Source organism: Salmo salar, chromosome 22, assembly GCF_965601325.2.
Source record: "Salmo salar chromosome 22, fSalSal1, whole genome shotgun sequence".
Classification (NCBI taxonomy): domain Eukaryota; kingdom Metazoa; phylum Chordata; class Actinopteri; order Salmoniformes; family Salmonidae; genus Salmo; species Salmo salar.
The window spans coordinates 54,984,431-55,001,823 of NC_138312.1; the positions used below are offsets into that span (position 1 = coordinate 54,984,431).

The 17,393-nt window shown below is 37.7% G+C and overlaps 1 protein-coding gene across 6 annotated transcripts in view; it reads left to right on the plus strand.

Moving 5' to 3' along the window:
• The window catches only part of asic1b (acid-sensing (proton-gated) ion channel 1b), a 387,844-nt gene that overhangs the window by 341,969 nt on the left and 28,482 nt on the right, over positions 1–17,393 (plus strand). For all 6 annotated transcript variants that reach the window (NM_001139984.1, XM_082967312.1, XM_082967311.1 and 3 more), the window contains one exon: positions 6,107–6,234. In NM_001139984.1, coding sequence (NP_001133456.1) covers positions 6,107–6,234 — 128 coding nt within the window. The remainder of the gene's footprint in view (positions 1–6,106; positions 6,235–17,393) is intronic.

Consider the following 17,393-nt stretch of genomic DNA (forward strand, 5'->3'; position numbering starts at 1 on the left):
GGAACTCGAGAGCGAAGTCCTGCGCGCTCCTCGTCTCCTGCCTCAGGTGAAACAGCCGCTCACCCGCCGCTCTCCCCTCCGGGGGATGATCGAATACTGCCCGAAAGCGGCGGGTGAACTCTGGGTAGTTGTCCCTGGCTGAGTCCGGACTGTCCCACACGGCGTTTGCCCATTCCAGGGCCTTACCCGTGAGGCAGGAGACGAGGACGCTGACGCTCTCCTCCCCCGAGGGAGAGGGACGAACGGTCGCCAGGTATAACTCCAACTGGAGCAAGAAGCCCTTACACCCAGCGGCCGTTCCATCGTACTCCCTGGGGGGAGCGAGTTTCACCCCACTGGTACTGGGTGCTGTGGGTGCTGGTGGGGGCGCAGGCTGTTGGCCTGCCGAGTTCAGGGGGCCGAGAGCGCGTCGGTCCCAGCTCTCCAGGCGCGCCAACACCTGATCCATGGCGTTCCCCAGCCGGTGGAGCAGGGTGGAGTGTTGGTCGACGGTTTCCTCCATGGACATGGCTGGCGCTGAAGCTCCTGCTGACTCCATTTAGTTACGGTACGTGATTTCTGTCACGGGCTGGCTCGAGGAACAACAGGAGAGGTAGAGTCAGGCGCAGGAGACAGAGAGAGTTCGTGACCACCCTTCTTTATTTGAAGCACTGTACGTGGTCGACAAGGTATAGGGGCGCAGCCCTGAACGATTCTGCGGTGGTGTACACAAAATAAAAGAAACCACTGGCAGAAGGAAAAACTAAATACACGTTCTTACGAACACACAAAACCCGGACAAGCAACACAATCACGTACAACCACATACATCCTACGCTAACCTAAATAACCCCCCCTTACTAATGACTAACCCAAAACAGGTGTGTGCCTACCTAGACCTAACCAAACGAAAGTGAAACAAAAAGGGATCGATGGTAGCTAGTAGGCCGGCGACGACGACCGCCGAGCTCCGCCCGGCCGAGGAGGGGCGCCACCATCCGTCACTGTCGTGACAGTTAGTTAGATATTGGATAGTTAGATATTAGTGTAGTTAGATAGTTAGATATTGGATAGTTAGATATTAGTGTAGTTAATTAGATATTGCATAGTTAGATATTAGTGTAGTTAGTTAGATATTGGATAGTTAGAAATTAGTATAGTTAGATAGTTAGATATTAGTATAGTTAGATAGTTAGATATTGGATAGTTAGATGTTGGATAGTTAGATAGTTAGATATTGGATAGTTAGATATTAGTGTAGTTTGATAGTTAGATATTGGATAGTTAGATATTAGTATAGTTAGATAGTTAGATATTGGATAGTTAGATATTAGTGTAGTTACATAGTTAGATATTGGATAGTTAGATATTAGTATAGTTAGATAGTTAGATATTAGTGTAGTTAGATAGTTAGATATTGGATAGTTAGATATTAGTGTAGTTAGTTAGATATTGGATAGTTAGATATTAGTGTAGTTAGTTAGATATTGGATAGTTAGATATTAGTGTAGTTAGTTAGATATTGGATAGTTAGATATTAGTATAGTTAGTTAGATATTGGATAGTTAGATATTGGATAGTTAGATATTAGTGTAGTTAGATAGTTAGATATTGGATAGTTAGATATTAGTATAGTTAGATAGTTAGATATTGGATAGTTAGATGTTAGTGTAGTTAGTTAGATATTGGATAGTTAGATATTAGTGTAGTTAGTTAGATATTGGATAGTTAGATATTAGTATAGTTAGATAGTTAGATATTGGATAGTTAGATATTAGTATAGTTAGATAGTTAGATATTGGATAGTTAGATATTAGTGTAGTTAGATAGTTAGATATTGGATAGTTAGATATTAGTATAGTTAGATATTAGTGTAGTTAGATAGTTAGATATTAGTATAGTTAGTTAGATATTGGATAGTTAGATATTAGTATAGTTAGATAGTTAGATATTGGATAGTTAGATATTAGTGTAGTTAGATAGTTAGATATTGGATAGTTAGATATTAGTATAGTTAGATAGTTAGTGTAGTTAGATAGTTAGATATTAGTATAGTTAGTTAGATATTGGATAGTTAGATATTAGTGTAGTTAGTTAGATATTGGATAGTTAGATATTAGTGTAGTTAGATAGTTAGATATTTGATAGTTAGATATTAGTATAGTTAGATAGTTAGATGTTGGATAGTTAGATATTAGTATAGTTAGTTAGATATTGGATAGTTAGATATTAGTGTAGTTAGTTAGATATTGGATAGTTAGATATTAGTATAGTTAGTTAGATATTGGATAGTTAGATATTAGTGTAGTTAGTTAGATATTGGATAGTTAGATATTAGTGTAGTTAGATAGTTAGATATTGGATAGTTAGATATTAGTGTAGTTAATTAGATATTGCATAGTTAGATATTAGTGTAGTTAGTTAGATATTGGATAGTTAGAAATTAGTATAGTTAGATAGTTAGATATTAGTATAGTTAGATAGTTAGATATTGGATAGTTAGATGTTGGATAGTTAGATAGTTAGATATTGGATAGTTAGATATTAGTGTAGTTAGATAGTTAGATATTGGATAGTTAGATATTAGTATAGTTAGATAGTTAGATATTGGATAGTTAGATATTAGTGTAGTTACATAGTTAGATATTGGATAGTTAGATATTAGTATAGTTAGATAGTTAGATATTAGTGTAGTTAGATAGTTAGATATTAGTGTAGTTAGTTAGTTAGATATTGGATAGTTAGATATTAGTGTAGTTAGATATTGGATAGTTAGATATTAGTGTAGTTAGATAGTTAGATATCGGATAGTTAGATAGTTAGATATTAGGATAGTTAGATATTAGTGTAGTTAGTTAGATATTGGATAGTTAGATATTAGTATAGTTAGATAGTTAGATATTAGTGTAGTTAGATAGTTAGATATTAGTGTAGTTAGTTAGTTAGATATTGGATAGTTAGATATTAGTGTAGTTAGATATTGGATAGTTAGATATTAGTGTAGTTAGATAGTTAGATATCGGATAGTTAGATAGTTAGATATTAGGATAGTTAGATATTAGTGTAGTTAGATAGTTAGATATTGGATAGTTAGATATTAGTATAGTTAGATAGTTATATATTGGATAGTTAGATATTGGATAGTTAGATATTGGATAGTTGGATATTAGTGTAGTTAGATAGTTAGATATTGGATAGTTAGATATTAGTGTAGTTAGATAGTTAGATATTGGATAGTTGGATGTTAGTGTAGTTAGATAGTTAGATATTAGTGTAGTTAGATATTGGATAGTTAGATATTAGTGTAGTTAGTTAGATATTGGATAGTTAGATATTAGTGTAGTTAGTTAGATATTGGATTGTTAGATATTAGTGTAGTTAGATATTGGATAGTTAGATATCAGTGTAGTTAGTTAGATATTGGATAGTTACATATTAGTGTAGTTAGATAGTTAGATATTGGATAGTTAGATATTAGTGTAGTTAGTTAGATATTGGATAGTTATATATTAGTGTAGTTAGATGGTTAGATATTGGATAGTTAGATATTAGTGTAGTTAGTTAGATATTGGATAGTTAGATATTAGTGTAGTTAGATAGTTAGATATTGGATAGTTAGATATTAGTGTAGTTAGATAGTTAGATATTGGATAGTTAGATATCAGTGTAGTTAGTTAGATATTGGATAGTTAGATATTAGTGTAGTTAGATAGTTAGATATTGGATAGTTAGATATTAGTGTAGTTAGTTAGATATTGGATAGTTAGATATTAGTGTAGTTAGATGGTTAGATATTGGATAGTTACATATTAGTGTAGTTAGTTAGATATTGGATAGTTAGATATTAGTGTAGTTAGATAGTTAGATATTGGATAGTTAGATATTAGTGTAGTTAGATATTGTATAGTTAGATAGTTAGATATTGGATAGTTAGATAGTTAGATATTAGGATAGTTAGATGTTAGTGTAGTTAGATATTGGATAGTTAGATATTAGTGTAGTTAGATAGTTAGATATTGGATAGTTAGATATTAGTGTAGTTAGATAGTTAGATATTGGATAGTTATATATTAGTGTAGTTAGATATTGGATAGTGAGATGTTAGTGTAGTTAGATAGATATTGGATAGTTAGATATTAGTGTAGTTAGTTAGATATTGGATAGTTAGATATTAGTATAGTTAGATAGTTAGATATTAGTGTAGTTAGATAGTTAGATATTGGATAGTTAGATAGTTAGATATTAGGATAGTTAGATGTTAGTGTAGTTAGATAGTTAGATGTTAGTATAGTTAGATAGTTAGATATTAGTGTAGTTAGATAGTTAGATATTGGATAGTTAGATATTAGTGTAGTTAGATATTGGATAGTTAAATATTATTGTAGTTAGATATTGGATAGTTAGATATTAGTGTAGTTAGTTAGATATTGGATAGTTATATTTTAGTGTAGTTAGATAGTTAGATATTGGATAGTTAGATATCAGTGTAGTTAGTTAGATATTGGATAGTTAGATATTAGTGTAGTTAGATAGTTAGATATTGGATAGTTAGATATTAGTGTAGTTAGATAGTTAGATATTGGATAGTTAGATATCAGTGTAGTTAGTTAGATATTGGATAGTTAGATATTAGTGTAGTTAGATAGTTAGATATTGGATAGTTAGATATTAGTGTAGTTAGTTAGATATTGGATAGTTAGATATTAGTGTAGTTAGATGGTTAGATATTGGATAGTTACATATTAGTGTAGTTAGTTAGATATTGGATAGTTAGATATTAGTGTAGTTAGATAGTTAGATATTGGATAGTTAGATATTAGTGTAGTTAGATATTGGATAGTTAGATATTAGTGTAGTTAGATAGTTAGATATTGGATAGTTAGATATTAGTGTAGTTAGATAGTTAGATATTGGATAGTTATATATTAGTGTAGTTAGATATTGGATAGTGAGATGTTAGTGTAGTTAGATAGTTAGATATTGGATAGTTAGATATTAGTGTAGTTAGTTAGATATTGGATAGTTAGATATTAGTATAGTTAGATAGTTAGATATTAGTGTAGTTAGATAGTTAGATATTGGATAGTTAGATAGTTAGATATTAGGATAGTTAGATGTTAGTGTAGTTAGATATTGGATAGTTAGATATTAGTGTAGTTAGATAGTTAGATATTGGATAGTTAGATATTAGTGTAGTTAGATAGTTAGATATTGGATAGTTAGATATTAGTGTAGTTAGATAGTTAGATGTTAGTGTAGTTAGATAGTTAGATATTGGATAGTTAGATATTAGTGTAGTTAGATAGTTAGATGTTAGTATAGTTAGATAGTTAGATATTAGTGTAGTTAGATAGTTAGATATTGGATAGTTAGATATTAGTGTAGTTAGATATTGGATAGTTAGATATTAGTGTAGTTAGATATTGGATAGTTAGATATTAGTGTAGTTAGATAGATATTGGATAGTTAGATATTAGTGTAGTTAGATAGATATTGGATAGTTAGATATTAGTATAGTTAGATAGTTAGATATTGGATAGTTAGATATTAGTCTAGTTAGATATTGGATAGTTAGATATTAGTATAGTTAGATATTGGATAGTTAGATATTAGTGTAGTTAGATATTGGATAGTTAGATATTAGTGTAGTTAGATAGCAGGTCAGACAAGAGCATATAAGGAGGTCGACGGAGGGCAGTAAAGTCCCACTAGAGTCAAATGGACATTATTACTAAGGCCCACATATAAGACTAGACATTCAAATTGCTTAGGGACAGAGGTGGCAATTGATACAGAAACATTTTAGTTGCTTTTTATGTATATGGCGACACCCCCTCTTCTGCCTACTCTATCAGATCTAAAAACAATATAACCATTTGGATGGGGTTAGGGGATGGATAGGGGATGGATAGAGGATGGGTTTAGGGGATGGATGAGGAATGGGATAGGATAGGGTGTAGGCTACTCCATTGCAGTAGGAACATCAATTATATAAATCATTGTGACATTCATCTGTTCTTCTGATTCCTAATTGTGATAAGATTTTCAGTTTTTTTTCAGACTGAGTAATACCTGGCGCTTCATTTTTCTGGATGCATGTTTCTTGTCTTTCCCTTCCTCTCTCCAGATGAGACGTCATTTGAGGCAGGCATCAAGGTCCAGATCCACACCCAGGACGAGCCACCCTTCATTGACCAACTGGGCTTTGGAGTGGCCCCAGGCTTTCAGACCTTCGTATCTTGTCAGGAACAACGGGTAGGGTGTCACTCAATCCATTCATCAATCAGTTAAGACTGCCATTAGTGGCTCTTACCAATGTGGGCTTGCTACAGGGAAGGAGCGCACAACATTGGTCAAAACAAATAATTATTGTCTCGGTTATTGTTGTTGTCGATAAGTGATGGGTTGTTTTGTTGTTCATGATTCCTGATGATGTCATCCTGCTACCTTTAAAGGGGCTGAAGTATGTAAGTGTGTTTTCAGCTACTCAACCAGCATGCACCATTTCATTATATTTATTTCTGAAGGCCATGTTCTTGTTGAAAGCAGGACGAGGTAATTCTGAAACCTAGTCAGTCAGTTTCACCTTAAACAGACTCTGACCTCTCCACTGTCATTTATTTTTCCTGTTACATTACGGGAATCTCATCAGTGTCTTGGTGGAAATCCACACTTTTTCAATCAGTGCTCTCATGCCCTCTTTGTCTCTCTGGGAGAGAAGAGAACCCACCTCTGAATAATTCCATATGATATATACCCATCAGGGTTGGAACCTTAATTATTATTATCTTAATGGTTTCATTCTGAACTGAAACACTTTTTATCATACTGTTCCGAGTGAAAAGAAGGAAGCCTGTACAGAATACAAATATTCCAAAACATGCATCCTGTTTGCAATAAGGCACTAAAGTAAAACTGCAAAAAACTTGTCAAAGAAATGTACTTTATGTCCTGAATACAACACGTTATGTTTTGTGAAAATCCAACACAACACATCACTGAGTACCACTTTTCATATTTTCAAGCATGGTGGTGGCTGCATCATGTTATGGGTATGCTAGTCCTTGGCAAGGACTATGGCTTTTTAGTATAAAAAGAAGTGGAATAGAGCTAAGCACAGGCAAAATCCTAGAGTTAAACCTGGTTCAGTCTGCTTTCCAACAAGCACTGGGAGACAAATTCACCTTTCAGAAGGACAATAGACTAAAACACAAGGCCGAATCTACATTTAGTAGCCTAGTTACAGTTTTGACTTAAATAGGCTTGAAAATCTCTGGCAAGACTTGAACTTGGCTGTCTAGCAATGATCAACAACCAACCGACTGACCGACCAACCAACCGGCCAACCAGAGCTTGAAGAATAATAATAATACAAAAAGTGAAGATATTGTCCAATCCAGGTGTGCAAAGCTCTTAGAGACTTACCCAGAAAGACTCACAACTGTGTGATGCAAAAATTCTAGCTAAATGCTTGGTGCATAGAATTAAAAAGGTATTGTCAGATATTATTCATCCTAATCAGACAGGTTTTTTACATGGACGATACATTGGAGATAATATAAGACAAATACTGGAAACAATAGAATACTATGAAATATCGGGAAAACCAGGCCTGGTTTTCATAGCTGACTTTGAAAAGCCTTTTGATAAAGGACAACTCGAGTTTATATATAAATTCATGGAATATTTCAATTTTGGAGTATCTCTTATAAAATGGGTTAAAGTTATGTATAGTAAACCTAGGTGTAAAATAGTAAACAATGGCTACATCTCAGAAAGATTTAAACTGTCAAGAGGAGTAAAACAAGGTTGTCCACTATAGTCATATCTATGTATTATTGCCATTGAAATGTTAGCTGTTGAAATTAGATCCAACTATACTATTAAGCGATTAGAAATCCAGGGATAAAAAGCAAAGGTGTCATTGTACGCTGATGATTCATATTTTCTTTTTAAAACCACAATTAGAATCTCTCCACAGCCTCATAGGATCTAGATACGTTTTCTAACCTCTCTGGATTAAAACCAAATTATGATAAGTGTACTACTATGTTACGTATTGAATCACAAAAAAATTCAACTTTTCCATGACTGTGTAGTTTACCAATAAAATGGTCTGACAGGGATGTGGACATACTCGGTATGCATATCCAGAAAGAAAGAAATGATCTCACTCCAATTAATTTTTATAGAAAGTTAGCAAAAATAGACAAGATATTGCTACCATGGAAAGGAAAATACCTGTCTATTTGTGGAAAAATCACCCTAATTAACTCTTTAGTCATATCACAGTTTACCTATTTGCTTATGGTTTTGCCTACACCTAGTGACCTGCTTTTTCAATTATATTAACAAAAAATATTCAATTTTATTTGGAATGGCAAGCCAGACAAAAGTAAAAGGTTCTATTTATATAATGAATATGAATTCGGGGGACAGAAACTATTAAATATTAAAGCATTAGACCTCTCACTAAAGCATCAGTCATACAAAAGTTAGACTTAAATCCTGAATGGTTCTCTAGTAAAATTAGTAAGAATGTCTCACCCCATGTTCAAGAATGGCCTTTTCCCCTTTATGCAGATTCCAACTGCTCACATTTGGTTATTTGAAAACAAAATAATCTCCAAAATATTGATGTTTCTTAAACAAGTTCAGTTTAATCCACCTGAAAAGACAGAACAAATAATACAACAAATACTGTGGTTAAACTCAAATATACTAATTGATAAAAAAAACTAAAAAAGGTATAATCTTTGTAAATGATAACATAAATAGGACTGGTGGAGTGATGTCACACATGCAGCTAACACAGACATATTGAAATGTCTGCTCTACCCAAAATTACAACCAACTAATTTCAGCATTACCACAAACATTGATGAGGCAAGTGGAAGGGGAAAAAGTAAGGAACTTGTTTGTCGGCCTTGCATTAAACACCAAAAATGGTTAAAGAAAATTGTGATAAATAAAAAATATATACCAGTTTCATTTAAGGACCAAAATATTGACAACTCTACCATATAAATTGCAAAATAGTTGGGAAGAGATTTTCGATGTACCAATTCCATGGCACATGGTGAATTGATATGCAAAACGATGCCGGATTCAAAACGTAACATTTTTCAATTCATATCTTATCGAGTACAGTCTTGTATTAATGTATTATTATTACCTCATCAGTTCTTATTACTGAACGTCACAAACTCTTTGGATATCTGCATGAACCCTAGCTTCCATAATGAATCAGCGATATACAAATTGGCGTAATTATTTATTTACTAACTAACTAATCAAATCACATAATTACATAAACAAACAATACAGTTATTTGTTACTAACACAATGCATTGATAAGTCCCTAGTAGGCTAAACCGGTATGACAGCTTGGTAGACAATGGAAAGGACTGGGGACAGATAAAAAGCGGGAAAGACAAAATGGAGTCACGACACACAGTTGATAATTATATTCATTGAAATGCTAATCCTTTGCACATGAACGGCCACTCATTCGAAAATAATTGCAATGTGTAAATTTACTCCCGTATGTCGTTGTTGTCTTCTCTGTTGGACTCGCCGGTCCATCTGCTGGAGAGTCAGTTCATCAGAGAGTCTCTGGTTAACTTCCCCAGAAGTCACAATGTCTTTAGTAGTTGTCGCTTTCTCAGCGGCTCTGGATAGTGTCTGTTGTAATGGATACGTCAGGTGTACAGATGGTCATTGCATAGAATAGATGCTTCTGCTGTTGTCGGTATTCTCGTACTAGACTTACGTAATTTCCAGCTGCAGACTAGTAATTCTACGTCTAGGATTTACTCTTATTCTGTAGTGATCGATCGTCTCAGAGCTGAACCATTTCCAGCCATGTAGCCAACGCTACACGCTGTATGATCTCCGTGGCCTATAGAGTTGTAGTTCTTAACCATTTCACATGTAGCGTCAGCTGCATGTTTTCTAGTCTAATGGCCTATAGAGTTGTAGTTCTTAACCATTTCACATGTAGCGTCAGCTGCATGTTTTCTAGTCTAATGGTCTATAGAATTGTATCCATTCCAACATGGGGACTCTGTCCCGGCGTTCTCTGACTTATTGTACATTTTGTAGGAAGTGGTTTTATACTCTGTGGAAAAAGGTGCGATTCCATGACGCCTGATGTAATGTCTGGCCTCACAGGGCGTGGCCACTGACTAGTTAAAACTTTACACCTTAGTATCTCGTTTAGAAGTATCTTGTTTAGTATCTCGTTTAGAAGTATCTTGTTTAGTATCTCGTTTAGAAGTATCTTGTTTAGTATCTCGTTTAGAAGTATCTTGTTTAGTATCTCGTTTAGAAGTATCTTGTTTAGTATCTCGTTTAGAAGGCCAACATCACATTACATCTTCTCACAAATAGTTTCATATTTACTAATTAATTTAATCGAACATCTACTGTAGATGTAAACCTGACAGCTGGGAAATGTACACTTTAAGGGATACAGTTATGTGTGTTTCCTGTCCTTCATGAGATTACCAAATTAAACACAATGGACATGACTGTCCCTTAAGTGTCCACGGACCATTCCCACATTCTCAAAAATATAAATATTGTTTAATTCTCCCATTTTGGGGATTAGGAGTTTTGGCAAGAGAAGCTCTTTGTTCTCCATAGACTCTCTCCCTCAATACTGCATGGCAGGTATTTATGACTGTTGTAAAACCTGATATGGGAGAGAGAGTGAGAGAGAGAGGGGGGGAGCCACGATATACACCCAAAAAGGGCCACTTCGTGACAGCTTCTTGTCACAATGCCCACTTTACCCGGAAGCCACCTGCACCAATGTGTTGGAGGAAACACCATGCAACTGGCGGGCGTATCAGCATGGACTGCACCTGGCCCTCCACCGGAGTCACTAGTGCGCGATGGGACAAGGACATTAGGAGGCGCGCACACCACCCACCGCTTCCTAGTATATTACTCGTTAATGTTCAGTCTCTGGATCATAAAGTTGACGAACTCAGGGCGAGGGTTTCTGTCCAGAGAGACATCAGGGATTGTAACATACTCTGTTTCACGGAAACATGGCTCTCTCGGGATATACTCTCTGAGTCGGTCCAACCAGTTGGGTTCTCAGTTCATTTCGTGGACAGGAATAAATATCTCTCCGGGAAGAAGAAGAGCGGGGTGTATGTTTCATGATTAACGACCCATGGTGTCATTCTGATAACATACAGGAACTCAAGTCCTTTTGTTCACCCGACCTAGAATACCTCACAATCAAATGAGGTATTATATCCCAAGATAATTTTCTTCAGTTAAAGTCACGGCCGTGTATATCCCCCCTCAAGCCAATACCACAACAGCCCTCAAAGAACTTCAATGGACTTTATGCAACCTAGATATCCGGAGGCTGCATTTATTGTAGCTGGTGATTTTTAAAAAGCAAATTTGAGGAAAAGGCTGCCAAAGTTGTATCAACATATTGACTGTAGTACTTGCCCAGAACATTTCCTGTAGCAGCAGCTACGCTTCCTGGGGTTTATTATGGATCCCCAATAGTTCCTGCCAAGGCAGCAGCTACTCTTCCTGGGGTTTATTATTGATCCCCAATAGTTCCTGCCAAGGCAGCAGCTACTCTTCCTGGGGTTTATTATTGATCCCCAATAGTTCCTGCCAAGGCAGCAGCTACTCTTCCTGGGGTCCAGCAAAAATAACACATTAAGGCACATCACACACAACAACAAAAAACAGTACACCATAAAACATCATTACACAACTACATATCTACAACACAAAATACCTCCATACAACAATATTACGTTTGTGTATATAGTGTGTGTGTGTGTGTGTGTGTGTGTATACGTGAATGCGCACATACGTATGATGAAAAGAACATAGGAGAAGAATTTGTTCATATTATCAATCCTGCCATGGCCACTTATGTCTTGGTGTGTGTGTCCGGTGAATGTCTGTGTGTGCCGAGAGAGAGAGAGAGAGAGAGAGAGAGAGAGAGAGAGAGAGAGAGAGAGAGAGATACAGAGAGAGATACAGAGAGAGATACAGAGAGAGATACAGAGATACAGAGAGAGATACAGAGATACAGAGATACAGAGAGAGAGAGAGAGATACAGAGATACAGAGAGAGAGAGAGAGAGAGATACAGAGATACAGAGATACAGAGAGAGAGAGATACAGAGATACAGAGAGAGAGATACAGAGATACAGAGAGAGAGAGAGATACACACAGAGAGAGATACAGAGAGAGAGAGAGAGAGAGAGATACAGAGATACAGAGAGAGAGAGCGATACACACAGAGAGAGATACAGAGAGAGAGAGAGATACACACAGAGAGAGATACAGAGAGAGAGAGAGAGATACAGAGAGAGAGAGAGATACAGAGATACACAGAGAGAGAGAGAGAGAGAGAGAGAGAGAGAGAGATACAGAGAGAGAGAGAGAGAGAGAGAGAGAGATACAGAGATACACACAGAGAGAGATACAGAGAGAGAGAGAGATACAGAGAGAGATACAGAGAGAGAAAGGAGAGAGAGATACAGAGAGAGAAAGGAGAGAGAGACATACAGACAGAGAGGAGGAGAAAGAGAGGTAGGCATCCCGTGGTCTGCAGCCACAACACCATCAGCATACATAATCCCACCGCAGCCTGATTAGACCTGTACTGAACACACACCAAAACACACACTGACACTGCCAGCATTAGAGAGAGGTTCTGTCCCAGCTTTCATTAATCTAATGCAATACAGTCACATTCAACCCTTTCATTCCAAAGCTCTCCATTAGTGTGAAACTGTTTTGGTGCAAATATATAAATGAAAGGTCTGATGCAGTCGTTTTTATCCTAATATCAAACCATTTCTAGGTAACAATTAAGTACCTGATTTTTTTCAATTAAATTGTCCAAATAGAAACAAAATAGCTTCTAAGCAAAGAGTAATTTCTCAAGGAAGAATTTTGCTCGGACTGTCTGAGTGGTCAGAGTGGGGAGGGGCAACGTGAAAACGATATGTTATTGGCAGAGGTTTGGAACTCGCTTTCTTATTGGTCTCCAACACACCAAAACAGGCAGAAATTTCAGGCGTTCTTTTAAAAAAACACTAAATGGGCATCATCATCAATTTCACAGTATTATTCCAAACTCATAGTGTGGAACTATATGTATACAGTGCATTTGGAAAGGATACGGACCCCTTGACTTTTTCTACATTTTGTTACAGTCTTATTCTAAAATTGATTAAATTATTTTAAATCTACACACAATACCCCATGATGACAAAGCGAAAACAGTTTTTTTGACATTTTTGCAAATGTATAAAAAATGTAAAACTATTATTCAGACTCTTTGCTATGAGACTCGAAATTGAGCTCAGGTGCATCCTGTTTCCATTGATCATCCTTGAGATGCTTCTACAACTTGATCGGAGTCGACCTGTGGTAAATTCAATTGATTGGACATGATTTGAAAAGGCACACACCTGTCTATATAAGGTCCCACAGTTGACGGTGCATGACAGAGCAAAAACCAAGCCATGAGGTCGAAGGAATTGTCCATAGAGCTCTGAAACAGGATGGTGAACTGAGGCACAGATCTGTGGAAGGGTACCAAAACATTTCTGCTGCATTGAAGGTCCCCAAGAACACAGTGGCCTCCATCATTCTTAAATGGAAGAAGTTTGGAACCACCAAGACTCTTCCTAGAGGTGGCCACCCGGCCAAACTGAGCAATCAGGGGAGAAGGGCCTTGGTCAGGGATGTGACCAACAAAATGATGGTCACTCTGACAGAACTCTAGAGTTCCTCTGTGGAGATGGGAGAAACTTCCAGAAGGACAACCATCTCTGCAGCACTCCACCAATTAGGCCTTTATGGTAGAGTGGCCAGACGGAAGCCATTCCTCAGTAAAAGGCACATGACAGCCTGCTTAGAGTTTGCCAAAAGGCACCTAATTGACTCTCAGACCATGAGAAACAAGATTCTCTGGTCTGATGAAACCTAGATTGAAGTCTTTGGCCTGAATGCCAAGCGTCACTTCTGGAGGAAACCTGGCACCATCCCATCGGTGAAGCATGGTGGTGGCATCATGCTGTGGGGATGTTTTTTAGCGGCAGGGACTGGGAGACCAGTCAGGATTTAGGGAAAGATTAACGGAGCAAAGTACAAAGAGATCCTTGATGAAAACCTGCTCCAGAGCGCTCAGGACCTCAGACTGGGGCAAAGGTTCACCTTCCAACAGGACAACGACCCTAAGCACACAGCCAAGACAACGCAGGAGTGGCTTCGGGACAAGTCTCTGGATGTCCTTGAGTGGCCCAGCCAGATCCTGGACTTGAACCCGATCTAACATCTCTGGAGAGACCTGAAAATAGCTGTGCAGCGACACACCCCATCCAACCTGACAGAGCTTGAGAGGATCTGCAGAGAATTATGGGTGAAACTCCCCAAATACAGGTGTGCCAAGCTTGTAGCGTCATACCCAATAATACTCGAGGCTGTAATCGCTGCCAAAGGTGCTTCAACAATGTACTGAGTAAAGGGTCTGAATACTTATGTAAATGTTAGGGAAAAAATCTAAAAACCTTTTTTTGCTTTGTCATTATGGGATATTGTGTGTAGATTGATGAGGGGAAAAACTATTTAATACATTTTAGAATAAGGTTGTAACGTAATAAAAAACGAAGAAGTCAAGGGCTCTGAAAACTTTCCGAATGCACTGTAAAACACAGGAAGATCAAGTTTTTGACTGCACGGCCTTTAAGATAAGGATTTTTTACATTGGCACTCAGCATCACTCCATCAAAAAGATATGTCCCGAGTGGCGCAGTGGTCTAAGGCACTGCATCTCAGTGCTAGAGGTGTCACTACAGACCCTGGTTCAATTCCAGGCTCTATCACAACCGTCCTTGATTGGGAGTCCCATAGGGTGGTGCACAATTGGCCCAGTGTTGTTAGGGTTTGGCTGGGGTAGGTGGTCATTGCAAATAAGATTTTGGTCTTAACGGTCTTTCCTGGTTAAATGAAATATTTTTTTTATATATATTTCAGGATGTTGTGTATCCCTGGAAATAATCAAACTTCATGTAAACATTATCGTTTTGAAAACATACCATGTCCAAACAAAGTGGTCTCTTGGCACAATTTTCCCTGGGCATGGGGTGAGTTGAGCCATGGGATTAAGCCGTCTACAGATTTCTGCACTGAATGAAATATTTCCACAACCTTTATTTCCCAAACACAATTCAATACAATCACAACCACTTTTTGTCCTTTAATCATTATAAGCATCTTTTAACACAGGTTTAACGGCTAACAACCAATTTGTACTTTTTTTAAACAATATCCCACTTCAATTTGCCCAATTTGCCATTGGCTCAATCTTTGGCTCAATTTACACCATGGCCATTGGCTCAATTTCTAACATTTTGACTATGTTAGCCCACAGAACTACAAGGATGCACTTCCATGCTAGATGTAGGACTTCATATTGAAAATGATAGAGACCTGATGTATAGAACAATCTTAAAATGATCTACTTTGGTTTAGATACCAGCATCGTGAAACCTCTAACACAATAAATTCATTTGACTTGGTGAAAGTCTGTTTTTTTGGACCTAACTTGATTTTTCCATGTGGTTTCTTCTTCACAGACTCCATGACATTATGACCTCTTCCTAAATATTTGGTAAAATTATACATATTGTAACAAGGCTGGCTCAACTTACCCTTTTTGCTAAATTTACCCCACTATCCCCTACTCTACTTCTAATGAAGATAATTCAGAGAGCTCTCCTCGGCTCTCTTTCTCTGTCTTTCCTCACGCTCTCTCTCTCCTACTTACTCACACATACAAACCACACACACACCACACGCACATGCCACACACACACACACACACACACACACACACACACACACACACACACACACACACACACACACACACACACACACACACACGCGTACAGACTCATAGGCTAAAGCCTATAAAACATTTATACTCACTTCAGCCTCAGCGAATTAGCCAGTAGCTTTCAATTGGAGGAACTCTGGTTGAAAACTAAACAACACAGCCATTTGTTTCTCTTTTTACTGAGATGGCGGTTTCCATTAAAAAGCCTAAAGCCTTTCACAGACAGTTGCAAATGCACAAAGACTCACGGAATCAAGCCTCCACAAATGCTTTCCAAAGGTACAATGAATGTAGGTGGCTTGTATGGCTGGTTGTGTAGTGAATAGGGAACCACCAAGCATGGTGAAATCATTATTCAGACGGCTGGATCTTCACACAGGTATGAAACAGATGATGAGTTGGACAAACCCAGAGAAAACTAGTTTTGTATCCCAAATGGCACCCCATTCCCTACAACCTATGGGCCCTGGTCAAAAGTAGTACACTAAATAGGGAATAGGGCCCTGGTCAAAAGTAGTGCACTATATAGGGAATAGGGTGTCATGTGAGACACTGTGTGTTGCTCAGCCCATTGGGACCAGCACTGTTTAATTTCAATCTATTTTATTCTGCCTTCGCACCACTATGAATCCTCCCATCTGAAACACCAAATAGAGAAATCATTATCGTTTTCTAATTCGATTTTGGGGAGGAGATGGGACAGAATGAGTGTGCGTGAACATGTACTGGTACACTCAGTAATCCCCACTCTGACCCATATGGTATAAGGATCTATGTGTTTAGTTAATGTGTTGGTACTTACATCATCACACATCCAATTTGTAAGTCGCTCTGGATAAGAGCGTCTGCTAAATGACTTAAATGTAAATGTAAATACACACAGACAGACATACACAAATTCACACACGTAACAGTATAGCTTCCTTCCCTCTCCTCGCCCCTACCTGGGTTCCAACCACACATCGACAACAGCCACCCTCGAAGCATCGTTACCCATCGCGCCACAAAAGCCACAGCCCTTGCAGAGGAAGGGGAACAACTACTTCAGGTCTCAGAGCAAGTGACGTCACCAATTTAAACGCTATTAGCGCGCACCACCGCTAACTAGATAGCCATTTCACACCGGTTACACACACACACACACAGAGAGAGAGAGAGAGACACACATATATACACACACACACACACACACACACAGAGAGACACAGACACACACACACACACACACACACACACACACACACACACACACACACACACACACACACACACACACACACACACACACACACACACACACATATACACACACACACACACACACAAACACATACAGCGGCCTCGGCCTCGCTAACTCACACACAGCCAGTGTGTCTAACTCCAGCCCTGCAAGGAGAGATACAGGGTCGTGCAGGCTTTTGTTCATGCCCAGCGCTAACCTGATTGAACTTATTGTGATTAGTAGAAAAGTAGAATGAGGTAATGTTAGTGATGGACTGTAACAAAAGCCTG